General features: G+C 42.2%; 1 protein-coding gene across 2 annotated transcripts in view; it reads right to left on the bottom strand.

Moving 5' to 3' along the window:
• Positions 1–16,504, bottom strand: part of CEP290 (centrosomal protein 290) — a 557,889-nt gene that overhangs the window by 21,003 nt on the left and 520,382 nt on the right. For both annotated transcript variants that reach the window (XM_029601651.1, XM_029601650.1), the window contains exons 50-52: positions 13,246–13,319; positions 12,423–12,526; positions 967–1,076 (exon numbers count right to left, since the gene is read on the bottom strand). In XM_029601651.1, the coding sequence (XP_029457511.1) occupies positions 967–1,076; positions 12,423–12,526; positions 13,246–13,319 (288 nt within the window). The remainder of the gene's footprint in view (positions 1–966; positions 1,077–12,422; positions 12,527–13,245; positions 13,320–16,504) is intronic.

Here is a 16,504-nt window from a genome sequence, read left to right as displayed (position 1 = left end):
TAATACAAACCAGAGAAAAGCGATTGAAGCACCATTTAAAAATCAGTTGAAAGTAGTTTAAAATTTGGAGTTAGCTTGTTACACATAATACTGGCAAGCTGAAGTCAGTACAGATGCCTATAAGGGGTGATTTCAGCAAACCTGTTGTCCTCTGTTTCCATCTGCTGGTTGGTGGGCCTAACCCATTCATCTGGACTGGTCTGACTGGATTCAAAGAAATTATCAGGCAAGAATAAATTGCACCATGGTCTTTCCAACCACTGCCCTTTTTCCAGTTTATGTCCAGGCTCCTTATATATTTTTTCTACTCTACCCATACTTTTTCTCTTTGCTTATTTCCTATTTTACAATCCTGCTCTGTTTTTCTTTTCTGCCCATTTGAATGAACTGCCCTCATCAACAATCCAGTGACCACTTAAGTCCTATGATCATGGATGACTTCACTTCCAAGCTCCTGGATCTTTTTGTAATCTTCAGTACTGTCAACCACTCTCTCTCTCTCAAATATCTAGCCACCCACAGTTCTGACTGGTTTCACTCCCTGTCTTTCTAACCACTCTTACTATTTTCTTTACTCACTATTCCTTTCTCCCAGCCCATGAATCTATATAGTCTCTGCATTTAATCCCCTCATATAAATTTACTCTAGGAAACCTTACTGTTTAACTATGATCTCTGGATGAATGTCACACAACTATTATTCTAGGATGGACCAATGTTCAAAAAGAGGTTGCTGACTGCCTCTCTGCCATTTATTAGCCATTAAAATGATCCATAATCACTACAGCAATCTCTTTCTACTACAAAGTCTAATTCTGACTCCCCTCCTTATCTTGCGGTGTCCAGAGAATGACTTGCTGGGGCATAGCTAAATGCAATAGATTATGGTAGGCTGTACTAGTTACTTCCAGATTAGCAGAGAATAGTATTTTTGCTTTGGTCACATACAGCAATACCCAGACTTACCTTTAAGCCTTCTTTTTCCAGGTCTGATGTTGTTACCCGGATTTGCAGGTCTACAACTTCTGCCATTAGTTTGTCATGTTTTCTTCCTTTTTCTAGAAATTCATCATAACCTTCAAACAATAAACACTGTATAAAATAAATGCCCTTTAACAGTGGACTAAATTGATGCAAACTTGAGGTCTATGTGGGTTATGTTGCTAAATACAGATTAGGTGAAATAAGCAAGAAAACAAATATAATATTTAATATTAATCATAGGTTTATTCCCCTTCCCCAGAAATTTGTCCTTGTTTCAATAAAGAAAGCTAACACTAAAGCCATTAATAAATGTTTAAAGAATTTACTGAAGAACATCATTTTCTGTGCAAAATGTATTTTGCATTAATGAATTTTACTTAAATGCAGACCTGGATTTAGGCATAGGCAACATAGACAGCTGCCTCCAGTGCTAAATTCTGATAGGCGCCTGTTGCTATGCCTCGATCTATCTGGGCCTGCCTCCCAGACACGTACCTAAAGCAGTGCCATCCCTATGCGATGGTGGCAACAGCAGCAACAACCTAAAAAAAATTAATTCATCATGGGGCCTGCACACTGCCCACTCATCTCAATGGGCTTCCTGTTACTGTGGAAACCCATGCACGAGACAGAGCCTTAAGCATGCAACGTGCAGGCCCCAAGCTGAAATTATTTTGTTAGATCGGGCCAACACTGCTTTAGGTAGGTGTCTGGGAATGACATCCTCTCCCACACCTGGGGTGGGCTGTAGCCCCCGCCCTGCCTATAGGCACTCTTACCCAAATCCAGACATGTACCCATGTATAATTATTTTTCAATCCAATTGTGAGAAATATCCTTAAAGCACTACATTATGACACTATTGATCACAAACATTTCAATTGGAATTATTCTTCAATTCCATTTTTGGAAATTAATTCAAATGAAAGTTTACTTGTACAGACAGCCATAAGAATATTTTTCTTAGCCTTTGTTAAGAGTTTGAAACTGAGAGAATTTCCTAAATGCCATATGGGGCACAGTTCACAGGTACTTTTTAACCATGGCCACTTGCCCTTGCTTTTAGTGCAGGCACATTTTGTCCTGGAAAACATCATGCATCGATTTGAAAATACAATCTACGTGTTATTTTCCTCCCCTGACCTAACATTGTCCCTGGAATGCCATCTTGGGATGCAGCTAAAGGCACATATTGTGGAACACACTGTGTTATGCTGCACTGACGGACAGAACTTTCCAGATGCGGATAAAATATCTGTAGCTGGCCTGATTTGCTGCAATAAAATGCCAGAACATCTGCATACTCTATCAGATAATAAAACATAAAAGAACTTAAAGACATGGTTATTTAAATTGGTATTTAATGAAAATACAGCTTAAACTCCCTCAAGGCACATATTTTACCCAAGAATTGATGGATACACAGTTTTTGTCATTTTATTTTCTTTTATTGTGATGGAGTTTTTTTGTTTAGATTTTGATGATTTTAGTTTTACTTTAATTAGTTTTTGTGTAATTGTTGATTTATTTTAATGTGTTTTATTGACTTTGAATTATGAATGTTTTATCTGTAAATCGCCATGACCATAGGAACGGTGGTCAAATATTTTACAAAAATAAATAAATAAAACCTGTTTTGCCCACAGAAATGATTTTGAAAATGTTTCTCTAAAATGAACATCTGCAGTTGCTAGTTTTGTTTATTACTCTAGGCAAATGGGAAAATTTGCACTCCTCCACTCCAAATCCTCTTCACTGTCTTGCTGAAGCACTGCATGGGATGGAAGGAATGTTAAGCCAAAATAGAAAAATGTTTCTCTGAGGACCAGTAGGATGGTAGTCCTCAAACATGGCTGACATCTAATGGATGAAAAACATGTCAATGTTTCTAAAACTTTGATTGAGCCTCTCTGAACATGGCCAAGCATGCATTATTGTAAGCATCTATGTGGGATCCCTTCAGTTTTTTCTTTTTCCAATTCTTTGGGCACTGGAAGACTAATCCATTGGTAGCATCGACATCGAGGGACTTTGAAGCTGTACCGATGACCATCGAGCCATCGATAGCAGCAGGGCCATTGGCTCCAGTGGTGACAATGACTGTCATGGATTCCAGAGACCAGCCTGGAGAAGATGGGCAATGGCCTAAGACATTGAGTTAGTCGTCTTCGATCTTTGCACTGGAGAAGAACTATGCCGAGCATTGAGGGAAGCCAAACAAGTACTGGCATCAGTCCTAGGCATGGGGATGCTCTAGTTTTGGCTGAGAAACCCCCGAAGTGACTCCGTGGTGAGGAGTGCCAGTCCTCTGCAATTCCCTGGTGTTTGCTATGGCCTCCAACAGTCTAAATGTTGGCCACTGATCCATCTTTCTGTTCTGAAGGAGTATCTGGTCACTCCTGCTGTCTTCTAGTCAGGGTTGGCATTGGCAATTTTTGAGGAGGAGCTGGAGAAATGAGTGCAACGTGTTGTGCAGAAGGTGCTACAAGGCCACGTCTCTGAGCACAGATGGCACCGGGATCAGCACAGTCACTTCGTGAGCCACTGCTAGACTTCCTACAAGCACTCATCTGTGTCTTACTAGCACCTGCAGTAGCATCGATGCCTCGTTGGGCATTAGAGCCGCAGCCTACCAGTCTGGTGGCCATCCACACTTCATTGGAGGAAACTCCCCTGAAGATAGGTGATGCCTCGGCATCCAGGCTTACCCGGTCAGTCATTCTGGTACCACTGGCCAGGGATTGAGCACCAGGAGATCCATCCCCATGTCGATGACAGTAAAGAGGTTCCCTCTTTAACCCTGGAAGGAGGATCCTCTGAGGTTTTGGATGAGCAGGCATCAGATGGCCTCTCCTCCGACCCTTCTCCAACAACCGGCAGAAGGAAGTCTCTTCTGGAAGACCCTTTCATAGCTGGTGTCAGCTTTTTATTTGAATAAGTGTGTTCTCCAGCCCAATAATAGAAAAACAGAATCATAACTATTTCTCATAAAAATCAAATAAAATCAAGAAATAAAATCATAATAGTAAAACCACACATTAAAAGAATATGAACAGAACATCCAATAATTAACTCCTTTGCAAGTAAGAACATAAGAAATTGCCATACTGGGTCAGACCAAGCATCCTGTTTCCAAAAGTGGCCAATCTAGGCTACAAGTACCTGGTAAGTACCCAAAAACTAAGTCTATCCCATGATACTGATGTAGTAATATCAGTGGTTATTTTCTAAGTCAACTTGATTAATAGCAGGTAATGGACTTCTCCTTCAGGAACTTATCAAAACCTTTTTTAAACCCACTACACTAACTGCAGTAACCACATCCCCTGGCAACAAATTCCAGAATTTTATTGTGTTGAGTGAAAAAGAATTTTCTCCGATTAGTTTTAAATGTGCTACATGCTAACTTCATAGAGTGCTCCCTAGTCCTTCTATTATCCGAAAGAGTAAATAACCAATTAACATTTACCCGTTCTAGAGCTCTCATGATTCTATCATATCCCCCCTCAGCCGTCTCTTCTCTAAGCTGAACAGCCCTAACCTCGTTAGTCTTTCCTCATAGGGAAGCTGTTCCATCCCCTTTATCATTTTGGATGCCCTTCTCTGTACCTTCCCCATCGCAACTATATCTTTTTTGAGATGCGGCGACCAGAATTGTACACAGTATTCAAGGTGCAGTCTCACCATGGAACGATACAGAGGCATTATGACATTTTCCGTTTTATTCATCATTCCCTTCCTAATAATTGACTGCCGCAGCACATTGAGCCGACGATTTCAATGTATTATCCACTATGACGCCTATATGTATTTCCTGGGTGTAGCTCCTAATATGGAACCTAACATCGTATAACTACAGCATGTGTTATTTTTCCTTATATGCATCACCTTGCACTTATCCACATTAAATGTCATCTGCCGTTTGGATGCCCAATTTTCCAGTCTCACAAAGTCCTCCTGCAATTTATCACAATCTGTTTGTGATTTAACTACTCTGAATAATTTTGTATCATCTGCAAATTTGATTACCTCACTCATTGAATTCCTTTCTAGATCATTTGTGTATATATATATATATATATATATATATATTTATATATATATATATATACTGCAGGTTCTGGGGCACCCACACCCTAAATACTAAAGATATTCCAGTGGGAGCACTGAGAGGAGAGGATCACCTTGCTGGTGGCTGAAAGGAATCAGTAAGTTTTTGCTTGGGACATTGTCTTTTTCAAAAGTATTGGGGCAAAGTTAACTATTTGGGAATATTATTTAGTGTGTTTGTGCTTTTAATAGTAAGGCAGCGAATAAACAAGTTAGACTGTATTTTTAAATGGTCAGTCAGTAAGGCAGCTAGTAAGCAGTAGTTAGTGTGTTTATTTTTAAAAGTCTGTAAGACAACTAGTAAGCAGAACCGAGGGTTTATATTAAAAAAAAAAAAAAAGTAGCCAGAAGCTAGAAATAAGCTAGGAGCAGTGTATACCTAAGTGAAAAGGCTGAAAAGGTCAGTTCAGTTACTCACCTTGGAAAGGTGTTGAGGTAGTGTGATTTGGTTTGATTAGGTACCAACATTTGATAATCAAGAGAGCAGCGAGTCACTCTGGCTGACTAACTGAAGTTAGACTGTTTGGATTTCTCAACCCTCCCACCCCTTGCTCATCCTTTAATTTATAGGTAGGTGCCACTTTCACAAAAAAAAAAACCCAACAAAAACTTTGAGAGTTTGATCAGTCCCTTGTAGGCCACTACCAGACATATAGTGAATTCACTAATGCATTTAAAGGACGTTAATTAGACACATTCCTACTCCCATAGCAACCTAAAACTTAACTAGGAACTGAACAAAATTGAGATGAAGGCAGCAGCCCAGCAGCAAGAGGGGGGCTTCCCAGTCTTTTGCATCGAGTGTCACATGTATGATTTTTTACCCGCCGGTGAGAAGTTGTACATGTGCATGCGATGCAAAGAGCTCCTGGCTCTCAGAGAACGAGTCCGATCTCTGAAGGCTAGAGTGGCAGACCTGGAGGAGCTGAGGCAGACAGAGAGGTATATAGATGAGACCTTCAGGGACATAGTAGCCAAGTTCCAACTTCAGACTAGCAGCCCTGGTGCTGCCTTGGAGGAAGAAGGTCTCATGATTGGAGAGCATCAACCTGGTGCAGCAGGAAAGGATCCTGTAGCAAGGACCTGCTCTCGAGGTGATGCACTGTCCTTTTGCACCGAGGATATCTCCCCAAGGCCTACTGCCCAGGAGGGAAGGGTTAGGTTGGCCATCATAGTTGGTGATTCGATTATTAGGAATGTAGATAGCTGGGTGGCTGGTGGGCGTGAGGATCGCCTGGTAACATGCCTACCTGGTGCAAAGGTGGCGGACCTCACGCGTCACCTAGATAGGATTTTAGACAGTGCTGGGGAGGAGCCGGCTGTTGTGGTACATGTGGGCACCAACGACATAGGAAAATGTGGGAGGGAGGTTCTGGAAGCCAAATTTAGGCTCTTAGGTAGAAAACTTAAATCCAGAACCTACAATTTCAGTAGGTATTTGCTGTTATAAGATGTATGATATTTTGTAATCTGATACTGCCTCTGTATTTGTTGTGGGTGTTTAATGTTGTGTTTGAGATAGTTGTGGGTGGATCCTTGGGCCGGTGGCAGATGACCACGCCCCTGGGGGAAGATCCCGAGAGGGACCACCGGTCAGGCTCATTGTTTGGACACAGACACACACTAGTTCTTTTATTAAACAGTATATCAAACCACCAGTGTGGCAGTAGTGAGCTGGAAGCACCCGGCTGGGCTGTAGTCCCTCAGATACTGGAACAGCGATCCTAGATAACTGAGCTGTAGAGAAACTGAATATAGTGAGTAGGCAGGGTATGCAGAGTTCAGGAACAGAACCTTGACGGTAACACTCACACAATAGACTCTTAGAAGCAGCCCAGGTGCTGGAAATGAATTAGGCCCTTGAGGAGCGCGTACTGATTTCAGGGAACGCTGAGAGAGAGATGGTAACTCACTGGTGTAGTAGGCAGTGAAGACTTCCTGGCAGAAGTGGTATTCAGTAGCAAGTCCGGGAACGTGGGCCCTCGAGGAGTGAGTATCGGTTCCAGACTGCGACCTGAAAAACAAGAGAGAGAGCGAGGCCCCCGAGGAGTGAGTACCTCTGCTAAAGTCCAAGGAGGCAGAGTAACAAGGTATGCGGAGAGCGAATCCCATCCGCAGCGATACCTGGAGGAAGCTAGGAACCCTTTCCGATCCTTTGCTAACTTGATTAGTTAGCGAATTCAGAGACCTTAAGTATCCGGTGAGGATGACGTCATCTCAGGGGGACGCCCCTGAGGTTCACGCCACTGCTGGTACTGGAGTCGGGGACGCGCCACGCACGCGCCCTTAGGCTTCTGGGAAACATGGTGGAGTGCAGCATCTAGCCGGTCCGGGGACGCCGGAGGAGGTCGGCAAGATGACGCCGTGGCGGCCAATCTTCCATCAAGCAAAGAGGGAGTCGCCAAAGAGGTAACGTGGGCGTAGTGGAGACGTCTGGCAGCGAGGGTTGCAACATTTAAACAGTTGAAAAAAGAAAAGAAAATTACAAGGACATGTCTGCTCTGCTCAGGAGAGTAGTCAGGGCAAGGAAAGATCTAGCGGCTGCTCCAGCGATTGTGACCTGGGGTTGCCTGAGCTCTGTGCTGCAGATCTGGTGAATCTTGAGGAGGGGGTCCTTCCCTGTTTGTAGTACATGCAGCAGAAGCCCGCATGCAGCCAAAGCCCATCAAGGCGTCTGCAGAACACGGGAAAAGCAGCCGGGTATGTGGTGACAAGTGATTTTGGCTGAGTGCATTGGGGCTATGCAGCAGCAGTTCCTCCACAATGGCCAGCATGATACTGGAAGGCAGGAGAGCAACCCAAGCGACAGGGGCAGACAATCCAGCTCTCTCGAAAGACCTGGGAATGGCAGCCATTTTGTCTGCATGTGTAAGGGAGCAGGCTGAATTGGGGGGGGTGGGGGGAGGAATTCCTCTCCTCTATTATCCCTGATCACCCAAGTCACTGCTTGTGTACAAGATGGCAAAGAAGCTGAGGGATCAGACAAGTCGGATACCTTTTTCACTGAAATTCTCCTGCCAAGGCTTTTCTAGCTAAGAAGGGTGCAGGAGGTAGCATTGTATGTCTCCTGGTATTTGTATTTTTGAAAAAGTAAACAACTGATTAATATTTACTCATTCCATTCCACTCATTCTATAGCCTATCATCATATCTCTCAACTGAACCTTCTCCAAGCTGAAGAGTCCTAACCTCTTTAGCCTTTCTTCATAGGAGAATTGTTCCATTCTTTTTATCATTTTGGTCACCCTTCTCTGTACCTTTTCTAATTCTGCTATATCTTTTAAAGATGTGGTGACCAGAATGGCACACAATACTCAAGATGAGGTCACATTATAGAGTAATAGATGCATTATGATATTCTGTTTTATTCTCCATTCCTTTCCTAATAATCTCTAGCATTCTATTTGCTTTCTTGGCTGCTACTGCGCTCACAGCAGAAGATTTCAATGATGACACCTAGATCCTTTTTCTGAGTGGTGACTCCTACTGCAGAACCTTGCATCGTGTAGCCATAATTGGGTTACTCTTAAGTGCATCACTTTGCACTTGGCCACATTAAATTTAATTTGACATTTGCATGCCCAGTCTCCCAGTTTTGAAATGTTCTCGTGCAATTTCTCGAAATCCTGTTGTGATTTAACAACTTTGAATAATTTTGTGTAGTCAGCAAATAAATACTTTCCAAAAAAAAAAAAAAAATTAAAAACCAGTGGTCCCAGAAGAGATCTCTGGGATACTCCACTTTTCACCCTTCTCCATTGGGAAAATTTACAATTTAGCCCTACTCTGTTTTCTATCTTTTAACTAGTTCCAAATCCACAATAGGACACTGCCCCCTATCCCCATGGCTGATAATTTCCTAAGAAGTCTTTCATGAGGCATTTTGTCAAATGCTTTCTGGAACTCCAGAAACACTATATTAACTGGCTCACCTTTATCCATATGTTTATTTACACCCTCAAAAAAATGTAGCAGATTTGTGAGGCAAGACTTCCCTTGGCTAAATACATGTAGGCTTTGACCAATTAAACTAAGCCGTATCCATATGTTCAGCAATTTGTTTTCTTTATGATAGTTTCTCCCATTTTGCCCAGCACAGACATCAGACTCACTGGTCTGTAGTTTCCTGGATCACCCCTTGATTTTTAAAAATTGATGTTACATTGGCAACCCTCCAATCTTCAGGTACCAGAGAAAATGTTACTGATAGTTTACAAATTTCCAATAGCAGGTCTGCAATTTCATTTCTCAGTTCTTTCAAACTGATGTATACCCTCTAGGTCCAGGTGATTTTCTACTCTTTAGTTTGACAATTTGCCCTAGTACATTTTCCAGAATTTTCTCATCCAGTCTGAGAAACCTATATGATTTCCCCTTGTGCATCCTATGTCAAAAGAGAGGCAGTTTGCACCATGTTAGATTGACTAAGGCACCTGGAGGTGTTAGTTCTCATTCCCCCGGGAGAGTGGGAAAAAGGTAGGTATTCCATCTATTTTGTGGTTCCAAAGAAGGAAGAAACCTATCCGTCTGGATCTGAAAGAGGTGAATGTGGTTGTCAAGGTGCCATGGTTTTGAATGGAGACTTTGTTTTCAGTGATTATAGCGGTTCACAAAGGGGAATTCCTGGTATCATTGGATTTAACAGAAGCTTATCTGCACATACCCATCAGAGCAGAACATTTAAAAATTCCTACGCTTCATGGTACTGGGAGACCATTTTCAGTTTTGCGTGGTCCCGTTTGGTTTAGCGAAAGCACCTCGGACCTTCACCAAGGTGATGGTGGTGGTAGCCACAGTTTTGCCAAAGTAGGACATCTTGGTGCACCCTTACCTAGATGACTAGCTCATTTGAGCAAAGTTATAGGTCCAATATCAACAGTCGGTACAGCGAGTCCTGTAGAGGTTCCGGACCCTGGGCTGGGTGGTGAACCTGTGGTCCCAACTCAGTCGTTGGAATATCATGGTATCTCAATAGGTCCAGGAGCTTTTCAGTTGGGTGGAACCCCACCTGGCAGCTCTGGGAGCACGCCGCTTTTTCAGTCACAGGCAAGAGATTGGATCAGAGGGACTCGGCCCTCTGGATCCTCCCATGGCCGGTGGGGATACTTTTATACGTCTTCTCTCAGAGACCCCTGATAGGAAGAGTGTAATGACGTATCGAGAGACATGCAGGGAGGGTGATTCTCATGGCTCTGGAATGGCCACATCAGCCATGGTTTACGGATCTGGTAAATCTCGCAGTGGATGGTACCTTAAGACTTCGGGCATCTTCAAAGGTTGCTTCGTCAGGGACCAATTTTCTTGGATCAGGTGGATTGCTTTTGTCTCACAGACTGGCTTTTGGAAGGCATCATTTGCAAATGAAGGGATATTCAGAAGAGGTCATTACCTTCGTACTACAGGCTAGAAGACCTTAGACTTCCTTGGCTTATATGTCAGGGTGTGAAGGGTGTTCAAGGCATGCTGTCTCAAGGAGAGAGTCGAGCCTATTCGAGCTTCAATGTCTCATATTTTGGCCTTTTTGCAGAATGCCCTAGTGAAAGGCTTTGCTTATACGTCCCTTAGAGTTCAGGTGGCAGTATAAGGCTGATTTTGTGGTAAGGTGCACGGTGTATCTCAGAAGGGTGAAACAGTTGCGACCACTGGTACGCAGAATGAGTCCCTCAGGGAAACTTAACTTGGTCATATGGATATGCTGTTGTTCTCCGTTCAAGCCATTGAGACAGACATTACTGAAAGATCCTGAAGATAGTTTTCCTGATGGCAATTTGTTGGCCAGAAGGATTTCGGAAATTCAGGCCTTGTGTTGGGATCCCTTTCTTCAGTTTACTGAGGATGGGGTGTTGAGCAGGGTGCCTTCCTTTTTTACCGAAGGTGGTATCCACCTTTCACCTCAGATAGTGGACCTCCCCATATTTAGTAATTTGGATTAGGTGGCTCCACATATGACGGAGCTTCATTTGTTGGATGTCCATCAGGCCTTGTTGTGTTATCTCGAGGTCACCAACAGTTTCTAGTGAACTGATCATCTCTTCATTCCATTTAGTTGAGCGAAGAAAGGATGTAAGGCTTCAAAAGCTACAACTGCATAGTGGCTGAAGGAGGCAATTATACTGGCATGTATTTGTAAAGGACTGCTGATTCTTGAGGGGTTGTGTATGTATTCTACTAGAGTGCAGGCAACCTTCTGGGTGGAGTATCATATGGTTTCCCCGCAGAAGATCTGTCAGGCGGTGACTTGGTCTTCACTATACACTTTCACCAGACATTACTGACTGGATGTTCAGGCACCTGAGGATGCAGAGTTTAGAGCGTATGTGCTGTGAGTTGGTCTTTCTCTTTCCTGCCTGGTTTAGGGGAACTTGGGTACATCCCATGCATTTGGACTGATTTGAGGTATGAACAGGAAAGGAAAATTGGTTCTTACTTGCTAATTTTCGTTCCTGGAATACTAGAGATCAGTCCAGAACCCCGCTCGCTCTAGAAAGACTAATTTCTCTTTTGTGTGTAAATGGTGGAGAAATTGTTTTGTGGTTTGAGAGTTTTCATTCCCTTTTATTAATAAAAGGGCTCCAGTTTTGGGGGGGGGCTCAACATTTCTGCAGCTCGATTTAGGGGAGGGTGAAATTAGTTTTTGACTTTGATCTCATCTTGGCTTGAATACAGTTCTTACTGAGGGGGACTGCAGGTGCCACACTATGTTAAGTACAGTGTCAGTAAAGCTTTTCTTCTCTGTCTCCATCTGCTGGTAGGGATGAAAAACCCATGCATCTGGACTGATCTGTGGTTTTCCAGGAACAAAAATTAGCAGGTAAAAATCAAATTTCCCTTGTTGTTGTTGTCCATTGGCACCTATTGTTCCTCTTTTTTGTTGGGGGGGGGGGCGCCTGTAGCTAGGGATTCACCCATATGTGAGGACTGCCATCGTGCTTGTCCTTAGAGAAAACAGTTGCTTACCTGTAACTGGTGTTCTCAGAGGACAGCAGGATGTTAGTCCTTATGAGACCCATCTGCCTCCCCATGAAGTTGGGTCTCCACTTTGTATTTTTTCCCTTCTACTTCTATGTTATAAGACTGAAGGAACCCCGTGTGGACGTGTGATATAATGCATGCCTGGGCATGCTCTGAGAGGCTCAAAGTTCTAGAAACTTTGACATACGTTTTCTGGGCTGGGCTCCATTGGATGATGACTTCCATGGGTGAGGACTGACATCCTGCTGTCCTTGAACACCTGTTTTAGGTAAGCAACTCTGCTTTCTATAAGTTTTGCATATAATATGTTTGCTGATAGAACTATTGTAGTATTTTTAATAGATAGAGGCGTTTACCAGCTGTAGTTATTCCACCTGTAGACACACCAAGATGCTGTCTATACTCTTCCATCTGGTGAACAAGTTCTGCTTTTTCCTTCTCTAAACGGTTATTGGTTAATCTGCAACATAAGTAATGGAATATGAAATAGTGAAATAAATGGTACATACATTTTTTTTTATAATTATCTTTTTATTGACTTCCAAACAACAAAACATAGAGGCAATCCAATACATTTTTAATGCTTGCATTAGTGTTGCACTGCAGTTTCTCATTCTGCACACATAGGAATCCAAAACATCACTCTTATTTTTAAAAATAGTATGAAGTGGAAAAAATGAGCAGCATGGTAATTGGAAAAACATGAGCCCTAATTTGCTTGAAAGCTGCAAATATGTATTTGAGTCCATCCAAGGTGGAAAGGTCTGGAGGAAATGGGTTGAAAGCAGACACTAGAGTCAGCTGGGTTTGGGAGGATTCCATGCTAGTATGGAAATCTACAGTGTTATGACTAACTGTTCTAGTGTGGGGATCTTGGTTTTCAACTAGTATCTTCTAGACTTCAAAGAAAGGAGCTCCATCACCAAGCTAGGAAATTTCTCTTCAGTTTAGGTTGGTTGCTCATTTCCCTCTTTCCTTTCCCTCTGCATATAGAGATACTTATTTAATTTGTATTTACTAACACTAATACTACTGCATTGAAGTTACTTAAACAAATTCTCTCTTTTATGAGATTTTATAACTGAATCTGTTGAAAACACACATGCTAAGTTTAGTAAATACAACTGTGAGTCCCCTAAGCAAACAGAATCATATATGCAGAGTAGTACACCATTTTACCTGACCAGCTGAAGTTCCCTGGCAACACCTTCCTCTGTCTTTGCATCTTCTGGAAAGCGTTTGAGCAGCTCAACCTTGTGTTAAAAAGGCACATTTTAGAATGGCTACCAATTTATGCCATTACATCCAGCTCACATTTTAATATTTGCACTATTGTTTGCTATTATATTATTTAACTTTGGTTGTTGAGTCATGCCTTTATCTAGGAAACCTACACAACACACGTTACAACACACGTTACATAATATCAATAGCACACAATACATATCACAAATACAATACTTAGGAAATACAAAGAACATCATAATTAAACCATACATAATTTAGCATAAAACACAACTATCAGTAAATGTGGCCCAAGCCACAGATAACTCAAAATAACTAAAGCAGTAACCCTTGTCCCTAAATCCCACCCCGTCTCCAAGTAAATAGCCACAGACATCAAAGTCCCTAGTTGCCCCTGAAAGAGTTCCCAAAGGGGTGACCCACTCTAAACATTCTCTGCTGGTAAAAAAAAAACAAAAAACCACAAAACCTAGGCTTCCCTGTACGTACCGGATCAGTCCAGACTCCTGGGTTTTGCATCCGCACCAGCAGGTGGAGACAGAGCCAAACTTGTCAGGCTCCGCATATATACCAGAGATACCTAGATCAGGGCGGGTTCTGGGTGGCATCCGCACTGGAAGGGGAGGAGTCAGGGCGGATGCCGTGAAGATATCATTGACGGCGAAAAGGTAAGGACCCCTATCGCCGTCAGTAACAGGGCCAATAGCGCCACCTTTCACGGTGGCGCTATTGGTTTGCGAAAGCCGGCAGTGATTGCACCGCGGTCGTGCGATCGCTGCCGGCTTTCGCAGGCCCGCCCCCGGCTTCGGGCCCCCCATTACTGCCGGTTTTTCTAAGTTCTGAGAACTTAGACAATCCAGGGCTAAATGTGGAATGGAAAGTGCAGGCTAGAAAGCATTTTAAATAAATTTGAATTAGCCATAACATATGGGTGGCATCATTCAAAGGCGCCGAATGGACCACTCTCTCTATGCTCCGAGCTTTCCTCTACTGAGCATGTGCAGGAATTCCCACACTGGCATTGCCTTTTTTTTTTTGGTCTGAGCTTCAGCATAGATATGTACCCTATCTCCAAAAATGTTTTTTCTCTATATCTTTAATACTTTAATTATTTAGTTGCTGCTCTGCCTTGGCAGCCCCCAAAACTACACATTTCAGTGCTATTAATTAAAAAAAAAAAAAAAAAAAGAGATATTCTTTCTAGAATGTCTACTAAATACGTACCTGCCTCCTTAGAGAACTGACCACTTAGCTACACTTAGCTTTAATATCCACTGACAAGACTAGTGAGCCCTGTGGATATCAGGTACTGTACTTAATGAGATGCATACAGTACCTGAATATACCGTATTTTCCGGTGTTTTAAGTCGCAGCGGTGTATAAGTCGCACCTCTTTGTCATGCATGCGACAGAGTTAATGGCTGGAGGAGCATGCGCAATAGGCAGGTAGTGAATGTGCAGCTGACATGGTTGAGTTCGGGAGGCTGCATGGAGGGAATGGTAAGGAAACACTGCAAGAGAGAAAAAACAGCAGCTAGGTCGCACTGGTGTATAAGTCACACCAACAAAAATTGGAGGAAAAAAACACAACTTATACACCGGAAAATATTGTAATCTGCTTTGAAGTGCCAAAAAGCAGAATATAAATTCAAAATAAATAAATAAAGTAAACGCCTGCTTGAGAAATCCCACACATGCTCAGAAAGCGAAAGCTCTATGAACTTAGATGGGACTGTTCAGTACCATCGGATGACGTCACCCACGTGTCATAGTTAATTCATCTGTTCTCTACAGAGAACACAATTTAAGGAAGTCAAATTTGCTATACAATGTAAGGATTTAATATGTGAGGAAAAAACATTTTTCCTGTGCTGAAAGAAATGCAACACAACTTGATGACTTGCAGCAATACTGGCAATAAAGGACCCAATATAATAAAGTGTGCACAGTTTCACCCGCAGTTATGTGCATTTTTTGTGCGCAAGCCTTACTTCCGATGCAGCAAGTTTTGCCTACAAAAAAATGTGTTTGGCACCCTCTCATGGAAACCCCCTGCAAATGAAATCATTAGCTATTACTCCCGAAGGCAGAGAGAAACGCTGACATAACTCATGTTTTCTTAGGGCTGAATTCTAATCCTGGTCTGAGGTGGAATAAAGTTTCCAGCACTAGTATTAATCAAGTGGTGAAGCTTGTAGTCGGTACTTTATGAGCAGAAACATGCTTTCTGCACAAAACATGTTTTTAGCATATAAATAGTACTTTATGTGCAAAACATGATTTGTGCAAATAAACCATGTTTAGTACACAAAGTGGACTGTAAGCTGGTTAAGACAGAAAATAGAGTAGGACTAAATGGTCAATTTTCTCAATGAAGAAAGGTAAATAGAGGAATGCCTCACAGATCTATACTGGGACTGGTACTTTTTAACGTATTTATACAGTTGTGCTCATAAGTTTACGTACCCCTGGCAGAATTTGTAAGATATGTTGCACTTTAAGAAAACATGTGATCAGACAAAACACGTCTGTTATTTTTAATGTGTTTCAAACTAAAACTATTATGCATCACAGAATAACACAATCATTAAACAAACCATAGCAATAAGGGAAATAATAAAATGGTTTTGTTCAATAGTTACAATAGAACTCTCAAAAAAAGTTGAGGAAGTGGTCTCAGTCGTTCAAACATCCAAAGTGATAGATATTGATATACCACAATCAATCAGACATATTTATACCACCCTACATGCAGTGGAAGAGTAAAGAGTGAATTTATCGATTGAATGGTATTCAATCATTTAAATTTTTGCTGTCAATCATTTATGACATCAATTTACGTGGTAGTGTCTCATTGGCCCTTTGATCCTTAAAAAAATGGCACCAACTCTGGCACCCCTGCTGAGGAAATGCTTTACCGGCAGGTCGGCAAGTCAAGCCGCTGTTCTAAAAATGTTGATTCCACATCGTTTTTCTTTATTACATTGATTTTTTTGAATATTTGGTGAATTTCTTTGTTCCTTTTTCAGCTAAATTCGGCCCCCTGATGAAGGCGAAGCCGAAACACGGTTCCGTGTCGGGCAAATAAGATGAGCCTTGTACATCTTGGCAGCACGGCGTTTCTTCACACTATCAAGCTATTAAGCTAAGTAAATTGAACTATATATGAAAGTCGACAAAAAATGAACTTTTG

The sequence above is a fragment of the Rhinatrema bivittatum genome, chromosome 4, assembly GCF_901001135.1.
Source record: "Rhinatrema bivittatum chromosome 4, aRhiBiv1.1, whole genome shotgun sequence".
Lineage (NCBI taxonomy): Eukaryota > Metazoa > Chordata > Amphibia > Gymnophiona > Rhinatrematidae > Rhinatrema > Rhinatrema bivittatum.
The sequence above is the reverse complement of the archived record's forward strand: the minus strand, read 5'-3'. Positions and strand labels throughout refer to the sequence as shown.